Below are 20,754 nucleotides of genomic sequence, written 5' to 3' on the forward strand. Positions count from 1 at the left end.
GCTCCATCGATTGAGCCTATACGAACCGCGGCACGTTGAATTCGTTGAAGGTGTGTGAAATGATGGGTGCAGCTGGGTTAGACTCAAAACTGTGTGGATGCGGATGCAAGCGAAGATGCATGGATATCATCACCCCCATAGTATCCGCCCCTGGTAGCTATACTGTGGCGGAGCCGTTTCAGGCGTGGCACCAAGAGACAATAACACCTTTCCGTAGCAGATGCAGTCAAATCCGACTATGGAAGGACCATTGGCATGAGGGTCATTTTGCCCGCCTTGTTGGATCCGTAAACACATGGTTCGCCTCGAAATTTTTGTAACGGCTTAACAAGGCGGCAAGTGCAATACCAGAAAACCCCTACAACAAGCAAATATTTTGTTTCTCTTACAGACTTAACAAGGCATCAACAAGGCAACCGAAAATGAAGCCTCGGGAGGGCTGCTAAAACCGAGAACGCCCTATACAAGACCTTGTGTATCGCGGAGCAAATCTAGGGTGTGGTAGGAGCGTAGTTGTGTCTTGAGAAGAGAAATGTAGCTACCTAGGCTACAGCTATGTGATGTGCTGATGGTCTGTACCCCTGTGAGCCTCTCAGGCAAGCCATGTTGGTGCCGTGACATTGCCGCAAGCATCGCATGCCCGGACATGAAATCTCCGCAAACTCTCGAAAGCCACACAGGAGCTGCGAACCACCAATGTCGCCTTAGCGAACAATTGAATCACTTTATCGAACCTGTACATCTTCATCACACTTTACTGCCTTGTGCGGACGTTTCGCCAAATAAATAATTCAGAAATTTTTGAAGTAAAGTTTAAAAATAGCCTTAGCTAGGTTATTTAGTCGATTTAAGTGATCAGATCTTTGCAACATATCCCTGCTCCACAAGGGAGGCATAAAGACGCTCAGCGCTAATGGGCTCGGTGCTGTCGACGTGAACTTTGTGAGTTACCGAGCCATCTGACTTGGTTGCCTGGTTCCAATGCTCACCGGGGCCAGGCTGTGAGGGGTCAGCTTCTGGATTGCAGTACTGGATGTTCCATCCGGTGGGAACCGGGTTCGTGACCTCCTCGATCATACGATCAAAAGGCAGAACGACGGTGAGAGTTTCGGCTTTGCCCCAGACGATATCCAGCTCAGACGTGCGCCTGTCATCTCCATTACTCTTCTTTGTGAAGTCTTTGACCTCGATGGCGATGAGGTCTGTCAGGTCATGCTCAGAGAGATATTTGGCAATATCGGAGATGAACTGTGGCAGAACGGTCTGCTCGTTCAGGGGAGAAGGACCCTCGGAAAACTCAAAGGGAATTATGGCGCTGCCCTGGACCTTAAAGAAGTTGGCATGAATTTTGTCCGGAGCGAGAAGGTCGCTAGTGATCGCAGTGGCCCGGGTCCAGCTCATGCCATCTATGCCAGGGGCTCCTGACTCGACACGAATAGTCTTGTCTGGGACAGCACCGTGGCGATGAAGTGAGTGAACACCAAACAGCCCACCCATTCCGTATTTGTCGATGATGGCCAGAAGAGCCTTAATGTCGTCCGCATGAGAATCCTGGAGCTCCACCTGTCTCTCAATAGGGACAAGCCCATTATACCTGGATAAGGCAGGCACCTGGGTTAGTATATCCATTGCAATGGGGTGATAATTTCAGGTGATGTTGAAGCTTACGTGGTTGAGCCCATGATCAGGTCTTTCTCTCGCAGAGCACGTCCTATGCCTGGAATGGTAGCAGTATCAAAGGCACCATCCATCTCCCAAGTATGGGAAACGGCTGAAACAGATGCTGTAGCCATTTTGGTGAATTTTCTGAGGTTGTAGTAGCCGCAGAGTACGTGAGGTAGATAAAATTTACTCAGTAAGATCGGAGAGATGATTTGCAATTTCAACCTCTGATGCTGAAGAGAGGCATAATCGTTGTATGGAGGGAGGGGAGGCTACATATTTATGCACATCCGGTTGCTGGACAACATCATACCCGCGCTGTTTGAAGAAAAGAGCGATACAAGGACCTTCAATGAACGGCAGTATGCAAGCCACATTTGTGAACTTCTGCCTCGTGGGCTGCCTGTCCAGCGGTTGCCTTTCGGCTGCCTCTAGACCTGCATTTGGTGGCTGTCTTGCATGGTCATGGTTAGTGGCCGCGACCAGCGTCACTGTATGTATCACAACACCAATTATTGCTTTTGGTATCGAACAGAGTACAGGCAAAGATAAACGCGGAGTCGATCATTAATAGTTGCATGTAACTCGAATGACGTTACTCGAAGAGCTGGCAATTCCAAGAGAAGCAAGCAGTGTCACATTCCCCTCGCCCCCCGCTCTACAAATCTGCTCTTGAGCAGTTCATACCTTAGAAAAGTTTGAGGGAATCAGCTTAGGAACTAGATAGTTGAATCACCTCACTAACCGCCTTTCCAGAGAAGTCCACAGCACATATCACTTTATAAGGCGGCACTAATTTTTGCACGGTAGTATAGTCTAGCCCTCGAGACTTGGTAATTATCAATTCTTTGAATTTTGTGCTAGCTGCTGAGGTAACCTTGACATTCCGGATTTGCACTGACATCGGATAAACAAGAAAACAACATCGACAACCCCACGTATCAGCATAGCAGCGGTCTGTTGTTCCCGTGGGGGGCTGCCAGCTCGCGTCAGGTAATGAATGTATCACCGAACGGTTAATCCGATCTGTTGGAAAAATTTGGTTCGTAAGAATGTGTGACTACATGTCGGGGTTTCCCCGAAAATTTTCTGGTGGCAAGACACTTTGTAACAGTTGGATGGGGACATTGTGACATATAGGAACAATAATTATCCACTGTGTGTGGGCACCCTATTTTCGGCACAACAGCTTGCGGAGGATAATTGGAATAGGCGGTCAGGTGATGTTTTGCGACCCGCAAAAAGTTCTTGATCTCGCGCGACACGTGACAAAGCTCGTCAGGCCGCAACGACAATTTATCCAAGATTGCTTTGTCGGACAAAGTATACACTCGCAACGCAGGCCGAATGCCCGTTACGAGGAGAATCACTCCCCGCCAGAAGGGGGAACTCGCTAAAAAGGTAGCCCACGCCTTCGAAACACGGCGATCTAACGAAATCGTAGCGGCTGTCCGAGACCATGTACGTAACCGTCCTGGCCAAAGCCTTCGATCGCATAATGCTGATGAAGCTAATAGCTGCACGAATCTGGCCATGCATTTTTCGAAGAAACGGAGTCGATAAGCGAGAAAGAGATCGAAGTGCCGTCGCGATGCATCATTTTCGTGATGCTCGGCAGTTTCCATGTTGACAAAACACAGGAGAGTAATGATCAGTGGACACCAAACATACCAGGCTATGCATATGAAGTGACAGATGAGGATAAAGTAATATTGCATAAGGGAACTGCTGTTGTTATCATAAATACCAGTTGAAGTCGGGTCGATTAGCTGAATAGATTTGGTCGAAACAAAAGTGCCCAGTCATCATCCTGGCCCCAAAGTTCATCCATTCTCATAGTTGTCTCTGGAACTTGCCAATTTTCGTCAAAGTCATTGATGTTGCGCTCTGTATTCGGAACCATTGACATAGTCGCAGCGGGCAACGTGTCAGCAGGCCCTGCGAGAGGAAAGGCCTGAACCGGGCAGTTGCTTGTGAAACCTGTGCTTGTCAGATGGCCGTGATGCTGCAAAGTGTTCCCACCACAGCCGGCTATCGCCGCAGCTGCTACGAGGCTGTTCATGCCCTGCAATGAAGGTCGTGTAATGCCATCTAACGTGGCTTTGTCAGACTGATGCTCCAGCCAAATATGGCAGACCGGTAATTCCATCAGGAAGATAGCCATTTCGCCGACGTCGGAAGTTTCCAGCCACTTTGCTATCCCATTAGAGCGGAGAAACTGCGCGGAGCGGCTGATGTCCTCCTTTCGTAGGCCCCTGGCATCATCAAAGCTAAGATCGTTAGTATATGTCTGCATCATTAATTCGGATTTCTTTTGATACCTTGAGTCTGGTATGCAATCTAGAAATAGGATTCCGAGGCCCTTCATCTTCCAATTGAGCAATTCGTTACTTCCCGAGAGCTCTTTACAGAAAGCAAGCCGTCTTTGACCAGACCGAACGATTGACAGAGTCTTCTGAATGTTTGAATCGGAAAGCTCGCATCCAAAACCGCTGAGAAAGTCCCTAATGAGTGCAGCCTTGATCTTAGATGAAGGTTGCCATTCGGGTTTCCACCTGCAGAATGTAAGAAACAGCGCGACACAGTTGAACCTCCATAGTATTTGGAGAGAAGTTGTCTTGTTGTCTAGGTCCCAGGAAGATTCAACAAAAGTTTTGACATTCCTAACAGGGCCCTGGTGATCAAAACGATCGCGTTGAAAAGTATGCGCCCCCCAAAATGACCAGCGATCCTCACGCCACGTGGACCAGTTTTCGCTAACCGACTCTGGCAGCTTGATTGCCGAGATATCGGTCTTTCTGAGCTTTGCTACATTGCGCTCGGACTGAGTTGTTTCTGGCCGAAATCTGCTTCGTAGATTGCCAAATAAGCGCCGCAGAATGGGATTGTCAGGTATGTCGTCAAAGGAGGAGGCACCGTCATAGTAGCTTAGAAGCTGTTGAACTTCTTCAACGGTTATAATTGTCCTTCTACGCTTTTGGGCGTTTTGACCAGCTGATAGTGTCGTTGTGCGTTCGTGCCTGTTCGGCGCAATATTGTCGCATCGTCGTTTTGGCATTGGTGCTATGAGTCTTGAAGGGAAAAAGAGTTGCGTGAACCGTCGCGCCAGGTGATATTTGGAGGTGAGTCAGCTGATCCGAGATCACAACACAACGGCGCTAGCCACAAAGCTCAAAAACAATGTCTGGACGGACATTGTTTTTGAGCTTTGTGGCTAGCGCCGTTGTGTTGACTTGATGAGTGTGGCGTTCTCAGCATTGCGTAGTCAGCTTGTCAACAGTTTGGGGTCAAGTACTAGAGGATAAACGAGCCACTTGTCTGTCACTTATCATCTGGCGCTAGCGGAAAGGAAGAATACGCCCGCCAGCCGTTTTCTTAAATTACTACCTTTTTATGGGCCTCCCTCAAAAGTTTCTACTCACCTTTGATCGATTGGCAATTGAGGAGTTTTCGTGAAAATAATATTTTATAAACGCGTCCATGTAAATGAGATGCACATAAGCCATGGACAAAACGCATTCTTTGTTTAGGCTTACCGCCATTCGAGAATGCATTTTTTCGTGACCAAACAAGATGTCGTCGAGGATTCGATTTTTTGTGCGCTAGGTGCCGTATTTTACATCGCCAGCATAGCTCAGAGCTGGAGCCGCCACAAAACTCGAGCTGCCAGAACCGTGCTGAGCTGGTACCATGACAAAACTCTCATCTCCACTATCATACCGGCCTCTATGTTTGTCATTGGAAACATAGCCTGTTCATCATGGCTTGGCTGGGCGCACAGTCATGGCTTATCTGGCTTCGTTCCCGAGGTGACATGGAAAGCCACAGTAGCCGTATGCTTCGCTGTTTCTGAGGTACGTACGGATCATCCCCACACAACATTCCTCCAACTTACCATTGCAGATGATTATACTCTATGCGGTTTCGGATCAAGTTCCCGGGAGACAAGTCGCTGGACCATGCATTGTGATTCTCCAAGCGCTGTGGGTTGCCTTTGGCATCTGGCAGTGGCGTTCCGGGGCGGTATGGGCCTTTCCAGCCATGATTCACGGGTCATTTGCGGCTATTCTGCTCTATCACATAAGCAACCGGCAGTGTAATCCATCACTCCCCGCGCCCCTGTTGTCTGATTTCGTTCGTCTAATTTTGCGTACTTTGATCACTGCAGCAAGTCTTGGTATGGGATTATATTCATTCGTGAAAGGGCCACTCAAATGTCATTTTAGCATGCAATGCGCATTCTCATTGTTTGAGGTTGTTCAGTCAGCCGTACATGAAGAAATGCGTTTTACTAAGAACAGATCAAACAGCAAGGGTGCCGGAGTTCTGTCGACGAGGAGATCTGCAAGCTGGGCGAATGACCAGTCGCAGCAGAACTTAGTTCATCAGCATCAGACCGACAACAATGTATAGTATTTTCCTACGGACAACATAAAGCTGCCCTGGCCCACCAAGCAAAAAGACAGTATCGGGTGATTTTTGTACAGAGTGCGCTGTGGATGCCCGTTGACAGAGAGGTGTGTGCGTGCTTGCCTACCTGCGTGCAGTGGCTCCCGTTGCGCATCTGCGCGGAGCATTATTATGCGCTAGCTGGCATAAAACAATCGACGACGTCATGACTACTGCAGGCCAGTAGTTGTCTCCAGGCGTACGGACATTGAGATCTGGAATAAAGCACATCTGTGCTAGGGCACTGAGCTGTTGCGGTGCCAATTCAGCATGTGGAAAACAGGATCTAGCCAGACGTGTGATCGGTCGCTATCGTCCAGTTGGTGAATGAGGTTGCAGAGTATTACAGTCATGGGCAAAAGGGCCTTACGCTTTTTAAACTAGTCCCTCTTTCTAGGCTACTTTAGCCAAAAGTGCAGGTACTTTAGGCTACTTGATTTGTATCTAGCCAGCTAGAAATGGCGTCTATTGCTGGTGTGGTACTGTGGGTATAGCATTTATTTACGTAAGTAGCGGCAGGTACCAGCAGGTTTCTGGCTTAATTGGGTTTAGTTTCACAGTGCGACTCGAGCTGAGAGCTACCTTCTCCAGCATCTTCGCCACCATGTATTACCGTCCGATCTGTCATGCGAGTAACCGCGCGCATGAAGTTTAATTTTAGGTGCTTTGGCCTGACAGGATTTTTGACACCAGGCGCATTATTTCACAATTTTTTTTATTTTGTTGGCAATTCATTGATAATACACAAAAGCATTATCTCCGAATCCAGGCACCAGCGCAGTAATAGTGGAGGGGACTATCTTAATTCCGGATCAAGATGTATATAGTGCGAAATTGGTATACTCACACTATGTGGATCTCATTTTTTAATCTAGCCATTATTACCTAAAACGGAAAGCATTTTTGCCCATGACTGTAAGTAGGAATTAGCATTGTGCAAGACATGAAACACTGCTCTGCTTTCGCCTGAGGGGTGCATTGAAGCATGGAACAATCTCATTTCTTTGCCAACAGCTGCCAAGCCTTATACCTTATCGGTCACTGGATCAAGTTTCATTCTGGAACAAGGTCTCAGTCACTGCGTCTACCAACACTTGCAGCTCCGCCCTCCTAGCATATATCGGGTCTATTTCTCTGTACCCTCTTATTTAACTTTTAATGTGATACTTTCGTTCTCGCCAAACTCGAGTCCCACCACTTGTTAATGAACATCAATCATTCCTACAACAGCCGAATCTACAATGTCCTACCGACGCAAGCCGTGGTCTAATTCTGAGGATGCGTGCCTCCTAGAATTCGTTCAATCCCAAAAGCCCCACGACTGGGTCGAAATTGCTCAGAAATTAGGTTCAAGAACAGCAAAGCAATGCCGCGAGCGCTACCGCCAGAACCTGGAGCCGTCCTTGAACCACAAGCCTATTACACCTGAAGAAGGGGCTCAAATCGAGCATCTCGTTTCAGAGATCGGCAAACGATGGGCCGAGATTGCACGCAAGCTGTATGGTCGAAGCGATAACTCTGTTAAAAATTGGTGGTATACAAGGCATCGGCTCCGCATACAACTCGCCCGCCACCGAAAGAAAAATCTGGTCAGGGAGGAGTATTGCTGCCGAACCGGCACAAGAGAAGGCATGATACGGGTATTACCACCGCTAAATACGGCGCCGTCTCACACGACGCAACATCGCCGGCCAGCGTCTTGGTCTGGCCCATCTTCACCGCTCCCCTGCTCGCCTGAGTCTCTAGACTACGAAGCTTATCAAAGCATAGCATTACCATACAGAACTGCTGTCATTCAAAATCGAGTCATCGAAATAAGATCGTCACGAGCGTCGCCCGAAAGCTTTTTGTCTAGTAGTGATACGATGTGCAGCGTGAATTTTCCGGCGCAGCAATCAGGTCTGCCCGTCATACCAAGCTACCCAGTGCGCCAGCAAAGTTCCGACAGCATGAGCGAGAAGCAGATGAGGCTGTCTTTCATACTGGGCTGAGCTGCAAGTTGAAAATACCCTTGTTGCATAGATGTACAGTTGATAGGGTGATGGAGGAAAATTGAATTCATATCAGTACTTGTATGCTCGTCATGCATCTGAAATGTAGCTGTCTGAGTCGGTCAAAGGTAAAATGACGCTTGAAAATATTCATCTTAGATTCACTTGAGTGAGCCGCTATTGCTGACCTTTGACCGCACACCAACCAGCCGCACGCGTACCGGGATCTCCACTCCTTTCAGCAAGCCCTGCCTCAGCTGCACACTAGAGGGCAAGCAACACTAACTAGTCAAACATTGGCTTGCATGGGTTTCCTTGAAGTCTTTTGGTGTTCGCCTAATTGGCAGAGGATATATCTTATCCTACGGATTCGGGTCGATGTCTTCTTACACGGACTCCCATCGATAGAACATACCATGTCAATACGAGTTGGAAAGCAGTTGTCGTCCCTTGAGCAGTATTCATAGTGCTGATGTTGTCGGCATACTAGGACATAGAAGTCGGCCCCGTACCGGCGGCTTAATTGATCGCATCTTCTCATCACGCGATACGTAGCCTGGGCGAAATTTTCTCTCGTTCTGTCACGCTTTGGCATCATCGAACGTTGGGCTGAATGTAAGCTCAGCTTTTACTTGTTCTTTGCTTGTCCCCTTCAAAATGGTCGAGCGGCAGCCAAGTTGGCGCCCAATAAACTTCGTATTCGATAGCACCACTCGCCGCCCGTCTCGCCCCTCCCATACGATCAAAGGTGTACGCTTGGTGGCGGCTTACTGAAGCGCTGTTCCCCTGCACGCGATTTTGGGCTCTAGATTGGACCTTCTTATCACATCGAGTCTTCTGCGATTCGGGAATTCTCTGCGGAGCGTTGCTTTTGGTCGCTTTATCGTCGTTCCTGTCGTCGTGGCTGTGGAAATCCGGTAGACTCGCCGAGTGGACTCCTGCAAAGCTTGGTTAGCCAGCCCGTAACCGGTTGCACGGCATGTAGATTCTTGGCTACCTTCAATTGGTTGACTGTCGGAGCTCGCACGCCGCGTCTGAGCACTGTCGGCCATCCTTACCTGCTCGTATTTGGCCATGAGCGCTCGAATGCGATCTTCGTTATCAGCAGGTGGAAGTGTAGCAGTGCCTGCAGGAACCAGTGAAAGGGCGCTGTTCGGGGTGACCTCTCCAAAATGAGGATCCAGCCCAGAGTTGGCCGGGAGCCTTCTGCTCTGTTAACTGACAGAGTAGCACGAGAGCTAGCAGAGCCGGCCGGTGAGGAAGCGAGCGAGATCGGTGAGTCTGAGAACTCTCCTCTGAGTAGGAGTAGGAGTCGGAGAGGCTCATCGTACTCTACAGCGCCTGAATCACTTGGTGATAAAAATGTGACTTGATAGAAAGCTGGAATGCGTACAAGTCAACTCCTCAGACGGGGAAGACCGACCACTTTTAAGCTTCGCGTTCTGTGGCTCAACTATGCGGACCGAGCCATGACGTCTGGACCAGCCACTGCTTCAGCGCACGCGCTATCTCGTGGTGTAGCAGCTAATGTGGGCAGCATACAGCCTGCTGCCGCACCGGCCAGCCAAGTGCGGAGGAATCCTTCCCCCTTTCCACTTCAAAAAGCGTCCGAATGCCTCGCGAACTGAGAGGGTTTCCGAAGCCACCGGCCAAAGGTCAAGCCTTGCCAATCACGTCTCAGCATCGCTCGTCGTCCGCCGAGAAGCCCAAGCTGGGGTATCGAAAACCTTGCATCCGAGAGGTAAATATCGTACGATTCGGGTAAGCTAGGTGCACCAGCTGCAGTGGCTGCCCACAGCTGACACAGCTTCGATGCAGTGGCAAATCACAACGCCGAAATATGGTCAGGCGCTCTCCACGCGGTCGCAGACCAGCGAACCTTCATCGGTGGCTCTACTGCCGGCTGACGCAGGCAATGCAATGCAGCCAAGCTCCCAAACATGAAGCCAATCCCACGGTCATTGCTATCCCACGCGGGGCTGACCACTGGAGAGCGTGCATCACGGCCATGAGAGTCAGCCGAGGTCAGCTCGGACACGTATCATTGGGAATGTGTCCGAGTGGGGGCGGTGTAGAACTGAACACGTCACCACTTTCCAGCCCTTCGATAAGCTGACGTGGCAATGCGTCCTTTGTGGTATTCCTCGGTGGCCGGTTGAAGCAACGATGCGAGGCAGATATTCGGGCAGCTCTTGTGTATTCTTTTCGTCGAATTCGACGAAGTGTCGAAGCCGAAAAGAGCTTCGTGTAAACCGGTGTCGAAGTATCAAATAATCGAAGCGTAGCTCAGGACGAAGCAACGTTGGCGGGCTCGTTAATCGCATCGTCACAATGGGAACGGAGAAGATGGGATCCGCATTATGGCCTCAAACAGATAGTGGCAGGGGCCATTGGATGTCTAAGAGGGCGCAGGTCGTGGGGGAAACAAATGGGGGGAGGACAATGAGGGAACGCGAGTACGTCAAGCTGTAGAGAGGGCGGAGCGGATGGTGGTCTGGTCTTATAGAATTCTGTAAAGCGGCAGGGTGCTGAGAGTAGGGCAGATTACCTGAAAGAGAAGGCGGTGGATGGCGGCAGCGAATTTGCAACGAACGACTTTGCGAGGCGTACCGTAAAAACCGTTATGGGTGTCGCGGGTTGGGCTACTCCCTATAGAGCCAGAAATAGCGGCCATCCGTTCCCCACCCTCTAACTAAAACTCACTAAAATCACTAGCGACACCCATAACGGTTTTTACGGTATAATAAATGACACTCGAACCTTTCCGTTAAGTATGAAATTCTATTTAGAGGAGCGACTTCTGTGTCAGAGCGACACCGCTAGCAAGAACGACAGCGTACAAGCGACGCTAATGAGCTACCATATATTAACGAGCAGAATATTTAGGCAATAAACTTGTGAGCAAAATTACGCTTAACGCTATTGTCGTTGCCATTATTCTGGCCGCCCAGGCCACCATCTTGGCCGTCTTTGCCGGGCAGACCACCCTGACCACCCTGACCATCTTTGCCAGGCAGGCCGGGCGGACTACCATCTTGGCCGTCTTTGCCGGGCAGACCACCCTGACCACCCTGACCATCTTTGCCAGGCAGGCCGGGCAGTCCACCGTCCTGACCATCTTTGCCGGGCAGGCCGGGCGGACCACCGTCCTGACCAGCGTCTTGACAATACTGACCATCCTCGCCGTCTTTGCCGGGCAGACCACCCTGACCACCCTGACCATCTTTGCCAGGCAGGCCGGGCAGTCCACCGTCCTCGCCATCTTTGCCAGGCAGGCCGGGCGGACCACCGTCCTGACCATCTTTGCCGGGCAGACCACTATCCTGACTATCCTAACTATTTTGGCCGGGTAGAACGCTGTTCTGGTCACAATGGCCGTTACTGTGGCCGTTCTGGCCATTCTAGACACTGACACCGCTAGCACCGGCGCCGCTGAAGCTACAGCCTTGCTTGCCCAGGCCGTTGCCGACGTTGGCGGCACCGGCGGCGTCAACGACAGCGTAAGCGGAGAGGGCGACTACGGCGAAAGCGCCTAGGTTAGTATATATGATATTAAGAGGGGGGGTAGTCGTTAGTTAAGGACTAAGAGGGAGAGAGACTAATAGGTGAGGATAGCGGCGACGATAAGTCGGGCTATTCTTACGGTTATTATGATTTATTATGAGAAAGGTTGATTAGAAAACAGGAGTAAGATAACTACTAGGTTAACTAGTAAATACTCGAGATCGAATTAAAGGACACTAGATCGTAGAGGGCGAAGTTGGTTAGTAAAGATAAAAGCGTTAATCTTTATGTAATGTTAGGAGACTACTAGTATGAGGCTAGGATAAGATAGTGTACTTATATATCCTAAGTCTATAGCTCAACAAGGTTAAACTAACTTTTCTTGGTTAATTTTATACTTATTTCTATCCATTTTTCTTCAAGTAATCACGTAATAAAACCTTAAGCTGACTATAGCAAGGACAGACAGATAGATAGATACCTAGCTTGCTTACGACGAAACCCTCCCATAACGTGGGGAGATGGCGGATAAGGCACATAGCCCTATGCGTCGATTACTTAATGTATTGAAGCATGAAGAAGCCATAGAGACTCGAAGGATAATCCGCCTGAGCTAGTAGGCATGTCCTTGCTCGAGGGTGTAGAAGGGCGATCGGGAGCGCGCTTATCTAAAGCTTAGGCGTCGCATAACTGTCGTAGACATGTCCTAGCATTATGTAACGAGAAGAACGTTTACATAAGTTCCAATAGAAGTATTTATGCCCCTATAAGCTCTACGATTTATTGAAATACTGGCTAGGTGCTGCGTTAAGGCTGTCGTTAAGCTTGACGATGTCTGAGTAATGTAACGTGTGGCTTTCAACTAACACGCGACTCGCCCACATATACGTCACCTAATCAATGAAGACTCTAAATGTCTTATTATGATTCATCTGCACTTATCCTTGTCGCTGGATTCGCCCACCTACCGCCACGTATACTAACGCATATTATGGGCTTAGTATAATTACTAGTCGAGATAACTCGCGGGATTAATTTATGGCATTTATAGTTATAAGGTATATAGATAATTTAGATTTTAGGATATGAGAACTTGGCGTGGGCTCCCGTGGGTGTGGTTAAGGCTATACTAATAAGTTATAAGTTACGACCTTAACTTTATTATGCCCTGGCTCCGTGCGCCTCTTCACTGGGTCTCTATAACCTTACATAACACGTCATCCTATTTCGTTAATGCGCCATAATACGTCCTTCGCCGGGACTATATAGACAGGCGTAGTCGGACATTTATTACGAGGCCATTGCCTGCCTTGGTCTCATATACTTTCTAAGCGTCGTAGCATAAGCAACGTTAAGGAAGGTGTGGGAGGAGCTAGTGTACAACTATCTAATCAGGTTTGCTAGGTGGGGCCCTTCAAGCGACTGAAGAACGGAGGTCTTTGGGAATACCTTCACCACGTCGAATATAACACGTCTAAAAGCCTACACGAGGGCGCTAATAGACGTAAACAATTAAATTAAACTAGATTAAATCAGAGGAATAATAGTATAGTATTTTACACTATTTATAGTACTAGTACTAGTATTAAGTATAAGGAGGAGGTATTATTATGCCTATACTATTAGGAGGCTCCGCGTTTCTAATTAGCTAATCTGCTTATTATATTATGCCTATTTTAAGTGTAGAAAAGAACTAATCTCCGCTTCTCCTCGCCTCTCCACCGCCTCTCCACGAACTGAATAGTTGTTTCCACCACGTGGGCGGTCAGTGGCTGATTATAGCGGGCCTTTCCTACCTTACCGAGCGCATGGAGACCAAAAAAAAGACATGCCACACACCCACCACTATATCATAATAGACATCCACACTTCGCGAAGTATTAAGCTATTTCAGGCTTAGTCATAAACGTCTCTTACTCCCTATTTATGGCGGATTTATTAGCTAATACTAAAGTAGTACCGCCTTTATGGAGACTTATTAAGAAGGGCTGACTCTTGCTGTTCGTAGATTCTCTACTAGTCACGCGGTGGGAGGGCCACTTGACTAACGAGGCCTAGCTCTTAAGCCCCAGGAAAACTTATTCTAGCTATTTCATTGGCTGCCTAAGAGGCTTAAAAACGAACATAATCCCTCCCTAAACAGCTTCCCTTAAGCTCCGCCTTACTATTAAAAGAAGATAAAGGGGTAGAGTGATGGCTATACCGTAAGTGCTATGCGTTTCATGTACTTATTAGCCTATTACTTGACCCATATTATGAGTCGATCTGCGGTTAAGAGCTATTAACGTTGATTTTGTTCTGTTGTCTTATCTTAAACCTGGAACTTATATGAATCGATCCTGCAAGATAATCGTCGCTAGACGAGTACTCGACGAGCCTATATAACCAGCACGATAAGCTAGACATTTCGTTCGAAAACCAACAACGCATATCACTCTCGTAGTACAGTTACTACATCACTTCCTATACTCTATCCACCTTTTTATATTCTTTCCAAGATGTAGCTCCTCTCCGTCCTTCTCCTGACTTCGCTCGGCGGCATGGTCGTGGCTGCCCCTGCTGGCGCCGTTGATATAAGTAACCAAGAACCTCTTCATCGCGAGGCTATCTCTAACTCGTTCCAGAAATTCTGCTCTAAGACAAACAATAGCCCCGACCCCGACTGCTACGAATCCGAGCAAAACTGGGGCTTCGTGGACGACGAACCCGAGGTCGAGGTGGTAGGCAATGGTAGCAGACCCCTTAGCTTTGAACCTATCAAGCCTATCAGGCCTAAGCAGGCCCTCCTAGCCAAGCTAGCTAAACCTGCTAATGACGCGAAAGAGATCTGTTTTGACAAGTCAGGAGACTTCTTCGATAATTGCTTAAATGTGGAGAAGAAGTCCAGGATTAAGTGCATTCTCGCTAGCGATAAGGTTCAGGATAACTACATGGCAGCCTAGGATATGACTCTGGCTGTTTTATCTCATAGATGAAGACCTAGACTCGACAGTTGATTATACGACGCAAACAGTCCTATAGAGGAGCTAATAGATTGATTGAATTAGCTAGACAAAATTAAACCAAATAGTTGACCGGATTGAAACTACACTACAGCCTTGCATCTCTTCGCCCCCCCCCCCCCCTTCTTGGCTTGTTGATGTACGCGGAGCTAGTCAGGCTTTTGCAATGCAATATGTAAAGCAGCTCCGATGTTAGTATTTATATGGCTAGCACGAAGGGACTAGCATGAACTTGCGGAAATCATTCGCCCGGCCAGCCAATCGCGCGACACCGCACGACCTAGGTGAGCTCCGCTCTGATGTGTCGCGCAACCTGCTTCAGCCGAGCGAGCCAGACATCCTTACAGAAAATTGTTTATTGATTTGCTAGTAAGTATCTTCCTAAACAAAATAGCCTATTATCTAGCGCCCTAGCTCATACTAGGACTACACCATCGCTAATAATAACATGACTAAGAATAATCTGATCACCGTCAGGTCAAAAATAAAGTAACGCCAGATACGCCTACCACCAGAGCAAGCTTAACATTCAGAAAGCTTATACGACAATTATTTACCACAATCGCCGCGTCTACGGTGCCCATACCGGGCATTTAGCCAAGGACAACATTCTAGCAACCAATAGCGCCAGCGGAATAGGCATTAGCATCACCTAGCGCCAATTCAAAAGAAAGGCCGCTAAGTGCGGGCAGTGCTGCATAGCATGTTCAGGGACCTGTATGAACCACGTCTCTAAATCATGACATTTATGACGATACCTTGCTTATTCCGACCGTTAGCCCAGGAAGGGTTCAACCTCCCCTTCGTATCATGGACCTGTTTGCAGGGCAGGCTTCCCATTTCTAATTCATTTGCAGCCATGAAATCCATAAATCGTGCCATGCCTGCAAATATTCAGCCAGTGTCTTTGGCCACCTTTCGATGTCAAAAAAGCCATGTCAGCATTTCCATCCATGAAGAAAACATGGACCTGAAAAAGGGGGAAATACTACGGCGCACTCGCGGTGTGTGTCCATTGTTACAGCAGAAAAAAGGTACACGAGGTACTAGAGTACTTACGGGTAACTAAATTAGTGTACGATTCACTGGTTAGATGAAGTATCCTTTTGACTTCTACTGCTCCGCAGCACATAATGAGCCTTTTGATGATTGGTGCAATGCGGCGGAGCCAAGTACTGCTATCACGGATCTTTTAGGGGTTGTAGTGTCAGCGAGTCGTGTCCGAGGCACTAAGGGAAAGAGAGCCTATCTGTATGGTGTAAAGGAAAAACGACAGAATGGACTCCGAGTGCCAGCGTATTGCAACATGTCCGCCGCCACTGCGAAAGCTTGGAACAGACCATGAGGAAAATTTGTAAGGGCCTACAACGGAGTCGCTAGACAAACAAACATATCCACACTACATATACAAGAGCGAGCACCTTGCCTTAGACCAAATATAATGATGATTCAACTTGCCTACTATATATTGACTTCGTGGTAAAGCCGGATTTTTTCCATCAGCAGTCGACTCAAGTCTCAATAAAAGATTTTCTAGGCTTATTATGCCATATATCTAGAGCAGTAAGCACTATCATGAAAGCAGAGAGGATATCAATGAAAAGGTACCTAAACCTTTACTTTACCTTTTAAGCAAGAAGGGAATCCTATAGAAGAATTAAAAAAGGATAAAGAAAGTAATAATAGATACGTAAGTCAGTTTATATTTTCTTATATTTATTTAGAAATGTTTTTAAGGTTTTCATTCGATAATATAAGTTAGAACTTTTTATACTAATTGGATTACTTACTAGACTTGCATTTATAAAGGCTCTTTAGAAGGAGAAAACTAAATTATATATTAATTGAGAATTGATCCTGTTTTCTTTTTCCGCACTGGAGACGGGTTAGTCGGGTAGACGTCAACCTACCGTCTTTTTTTCTCGTCTTGCTCCGCGAAGCATCCTGTCAAGTAGCATGTATTTACAGAGAAGTTCGGCGGTAATAAGCGACCCTATGGCCTACGGCCCAGGCTGCCATCATTTTCGCTTTCAAGTCACAGCAGCCCCACGATCTGGTTGTGGTTTACACAACGTAGAGAGAAGGCTTGGGACATGCGGCAATACAAGAGCACCACGAAGCATTGTGTGCCATAACCCTGCCAGGCAGCAGTATTACAGCAGGTATTTAGGTTCGTATCATTTCACTCTCTATGTAGCAAATCAGAAGTCGTTCATTCTGTCTAAACTATACCATACAAACAATCATTCTGTGTGGCATATTGGGTCGAGGTTTTATCAGGACGCCCACGCTTAGTATAGCATGAGCTATTCTCACAAGAAAACATGCCGTCAAGACAATCAGAAAGCTCAATCAGAAAGCCGCCAACAGAAGTTTCACGTCATCGTCATAAATGAACGATTCATTCCACCCGCTCCCCGTCTACCACCACTTGACACCCGTAAGTTCACGAATGGCATTCGAGCCGCAGTGAACGTCGCCGACTTTTTTATGATGCGTGAACCAGTCATCCATGTAGAGAACCGTATAGTTGGCCTTTTTGTAGGCCGCATCCACTCCGGCGGCTAACACGTCCTTGCCCTCGATCACCGGGCCCCAAGGGTTCGGGGCGAGAATCTGCTTATTGTCCAGAACAACGCTATTAATAGTAGCAGGGTAGAGGGAGATAGCAGGGCCACTACCCTGTGCTTGACGACCTTCCAAGTTTCTCGCTGTCTCATTTGCTGGCTGGTAATTCTTCAACTCTTGGGGCGGCGTGCCGGCTTCAAGAATATCATGCCATCCGACGCTACCCTGCTTCTCGGAATCCTTAGCTAGCTGCGGTTCTTGTTGCTCTCCGGCCCTCTTGGTAGTCTGGGAATGAACCGTATCGTGGATCTGGCGGCGTTGGTAGCCGTTAGTCGAAGGCCAAATTTTGCCGGAACTGCTTTGAAGTTCCTCATCGGTGAGAGGCTTAGGCTTATCCTTCGCATACTGCCAAGCCGCGTTCGGATAAACCTGAAAGAGCGACGGCATGCGAATGATTTCCGCATTGGTAATGCCTGTCTCTCGCTTGATGATGTTGACATTCTCCTCAATCTTATCCGCGCAGGATTTCTGGAAACTCGCAAAGTTGGTGACATTCAACAGTTCGTCGATGGTATTGGTAACGCGCCACTTGTCCCCGTCAGTCGGCGACTTGGGACGGGAAACGGCCGGCTCACTACCATGACCGTCCTGCTGAGCTTTCTGGAGTATCTCAAGGCCCGCAAGGGGATCATTCACCATCATGACCCAGCCGCGCTCACTTTCCACAGGAAGAAACTGCATGAATTCGTCTGTATGCTTGACGGCAAGCCACGAAGTATCAAGCTCAATGGGGGCTTGCGTTTCCTGAGCGTCCAAGAAGTCCATCATGAAGGGTCTCTTTCCCGCTGAGCCCATCACAGCTCGTCCGGCAGGGTACGACTTCCCGTTGTTTTTATAAGGAGGGACAGTCTCCAGGTTGCCCGTCGAGTCGGTGGTAACACCGCCCGCTAGGTGTTGAACAGCCCCTACTGTATTGGACCTCAGGTCTTGGAAGACCTTGCGTCCGGCGCTGCGGTAGTCTTGAGCAGAACGTATCATGATATGTATGCTAACGGGTCCGTTAGATCCAGGTATGCTCATGTAGCCGGGCTCAAAAAAGTCTTGAGCCCAAATCTCATCATTCTTGTTGCAATCAGAGGTCTCGATCACTCGAACAGGAGTCTGTAACCCTGCCTTGCCAGAAATATCTCCGAGCTCCTTGATAAAGCGCTGCTGGTCATCGCCTCCATAACCGCTTGCTGTCAGTAGTTGCTTGAGAGGTTGGCCATGATGCTGTGTCAAGACAGGCGCAACGCGAAGCTCCACCGAGTCCTTGGCCACCTTCTCCCTATCCTGTACCTTGAATTCTACTCTCACTCTACCATCCCAACCCCCCGGACGGCGAACATCACGGCCGTCAATGCCAAGTTCTAGGCCAGCCTTGAGATCCTCGGCCTTGAAGGTATAGTTTGACGAGATGAAAGTCCATTGACCGGCCGTCTTTTGGAAGAGACGGACATTGGAGGCGGCGGTCTTGTCGGCCACGGTAATGGAACCTATCGCTGAGTCGCTCAGCTCGGGATTCGGCGTGGTACGAAGAGGAGCAAGATAAGTGGAGTTGCGAAGAATATCATCAGAAGAATCATGGCATGTAGATATCCGCTGATCCACATTCCGCACCTTCCGATAAGCCTCAGCATACTCATCATTTTTCCCCCTCCACTCATTATACGTAGCCTTCTCACTTTCACTTAGACCATCGAACCAATCCTGCCACTGGAACAATGGCTCATTCTCAGCGATCTTCGGGTCTAATTCTGGCTTTTCAGGTAACGTAGTCCCGAGGAAGAAAATATCGGCTAGCTCGTCTGCGCAAGAGCCAGTAATCTGGGACGAGCATCGACGGTCTGTGTCGACAATGTTGGCCAGAAAGAGCGCGCCAGACTCTGCTGTCCATGTCTCTTTGCCCGCAAGGTCGGTGGAACCCGCTATGTCTACCTTGCCATCACGGTTGGAGTCCGCCAGAATGGTTACTTTGAAGCTGTTGGTGGTTGGAGGGGCAGAGCCCGCCGTCTGATTTGGTGTAACCAAGGACTCGCTGCGTGGGCCATCATGCTCAGGCTTATAGGGCGGTCCATCATCTTTTGGGTTGTAAGGTGGCCCGGCGTCTTTTGGGTTGTAAGAGGGCCCGTTATCATTTGGGTTGTAAGAGGGCCCGTCGTCTTTTGGGTTGTAAGGCGGCCCGTCCCAATTAGGATCGGGAGTCTCAGCTCGCTTGCCAGGCAGACCTCGAGGAACTGCGCCAGTGAGAGGCAAAGTGGCTACAAGAAAGGCAAAACGCATTTTCTCAAAATAAGGCCAAAGACAAGTGTGAAAAATGAGTGGAAGAACGCGGATGTTCAATAAGCGAATGGTTTGTGTCCTGAGAATCGTCCTAGTCCAACTGTAGGCGACTGTTTGCTATAAGTACTATTTTCTCCCGTAAAAACGCATGAATCCCTGAGAAAGAGCACACGCGATGATTTACGTGACTCAGACCGCATTCATGCGCACTGCCACATCCTAAGAAAATTAACAATGAACAGGCTAACTGACGTGACACAGCCCAGTACCAGCGGCCCTGTTCGGTATCCTACCGGAGGTAACAAATGAACAGTGATATAGAGTAGAAGACGGCATTGCTTCGGCCCGACCTCGTTCGATGGCTTAACGAACTCGTATGACCAGACAAATCTTCATTATGCTACCCATCCTCATTATGCTTTTGCTTGATAACGGACCCAAACGCTTTCAATAATTATAAAATATAGTCCGCAGGGAATTACATGAAGAATGCAAGTGGGCCGACTTTATTGCGGTGGTCACGAGGCGTGGATACGAGTCATATATACTCAGAAATGAGTTTTGCAAGATGCCAACACAGTCATGCTAGCAGAAAAGACTTGGCTATCTACCCAATATTGCATAAATCTCATTTGTTGTTTCCACAGTGGCCAAGAATCCATGTCTAGACGATCTTCTGACTATCTATAATTTGGCAAGGTTGGGCTAGCTAGGCTAACCATTCTCGGGTTATCTGGTCATCCACGTTACATATGTACCCATTGTCCGTGTCTTATGAATGTTAGTATATTATCTCCTAACAAAAGCTCTTTAATTTTATATTTAGTTAACTTAATCACTTAATTAGCTAAATACCCTAAAAAAGTAGCTTAATATACGTAATACTTACTTTTAGCTAGGATTATAACGCGAACAACGCGGTGAATCTTTACGTAATCGACGTCCCAGCTATAGCGCACAAGTAGTTACTGTTCGTTATCAGAGCAAAGAATGGCAGGTCCACTAGGATCTTCTCCAGTAGCGCTGATAGTATCCTATATTCTACGCGACAGGTGACCGACCCGCTATGTTGACCGACTCGCTATGCACCACGTTAAGTGAAAAAAGTTATTTTTATTAGTTCTAAGGGTAATATCCCCTTTTATCTAGAATAGCCTATTTAGCTCCACCCGCATAGTCTAAACCAGGGGATCACACTACCCCTGATATTTCCATTCCCCCGGCGGGCTACGACTACTAGATGGCCAAAAGCGCTA

At 48.2% G+C, this 20,754-nt stretch overlaps 5 protein-coding genes across 5 annotated transcripts; 2 read left to right on the forward strand and 3 right to left on the reverse strand.

Annotated features, from left to right (window-relative positions):
- Positions 1 to 855: 855 nt before the first annotated feature.
- V2A60_008783 (uncharacterized protein) lies at positions 856 to 1,793 on the reverse strand (the record flags this gene model as incomplete). Its single annotated transcript, XM_083260055.1, has 2 exons — positions 856 to 1,594; positions 1,669 to 1,793. 2 exons carry the CDS (start codon positions 1,791 to 1,793, stop codon positions 856 to 858), a joined length of 864 nt encoding a protein of 287 aa, XP_083116181.1.
- A 1,634-nt stretch (positions 1,794 to 3,427) lies between these two features.
- V2A60_008784 (uncharacterized protein) lies at positions 3,428 to 4,720 on the reverse strand (the record flags this gene model as incomplete). The annotated part of the gene is made up of 2 exons (XM_083260056.1): positions 3,428 to 3,932; positions 3,984 to 4,720. The coding sequence occupies 2 exons, from the start codon at positions 4,718 to 4,720 to the stop codon at positions 3,428 to 3,430; spliced, it is 1,242 nt and encodes a 413-aa protein (XP_083116182.1).
- Positions 4,721 to 9,274: 4,554 nt separating this feature from the next.
- Positions 9,275 to 11,638, forward strand: V2A60_008785 (uncharacterized protein; the record flags this gene model as incomplete). The annotated part of the gene is made up of 3 exons (XM_083260057.1): positions 9,275 to 9,377; positions 10,989 to 11,451; positions 11,524 to 11,638. The coding sequence occupies 3 exons, from the start codon at positions 9,275 to 9,277 to the stop codon at positions 11,636 to 11,638; spliced, it is 681 nt and encodes a 226-aa protein (XP_083116183.1).
- A 2,508-nt stretch (positions 11,639 to 14,146) lies between these two features.
- On the forward strand, positions 14,147 to 14,548 carry V2A60_008786 (uncharacterized protein; the record flags this gene model as incomplete). The annotated part of the gene is made up of 1 exon (XM_083260058.1): positions 14,147 to 14,548. The coding sequence occupies one exon, from the start codon at positions 14,147 to 14,149 to the stop codon at positions 14,546 to 14,548; it is 402 nt and encodes a 133-aa protein (XP_083116184.1).
- Positions 14,549 to 17,029: 2,481 nt separating this feature from the next.
- Positions 17,030 to 19,498, reverse strand: V2A60_008787 (uncharacterized protein; the record flags this gene model as incomplete). The annotated part of the gene is made up of 1 exon (XM_083260059.1): positions 17,030 to 19,498. One exon carries the CDS (start codon positions 19,496 to 19,498, stop codon positions 17,030 to 17,032), a length of 2,469 nt encoding a protein of 822 aa, XP_083116185.1.
- Positions 19,499 to 20,754: the final 1,256 nt, after the last annotated feature.

The sequence above is a fragment of the Cordyceps javanica genome, chromosome 6 (genome assembly GCF_051103115.1).
Source record: "Cordyceps javanica chromosome 6, complete sequence".
Classification (NCBI taxonomy): Eukaryota; Fungi; Ascomycota; class Sordariomycetes; order Hypocreales; family Cordycipitaceae; genus Cordyceps; species Cordyceps javanica.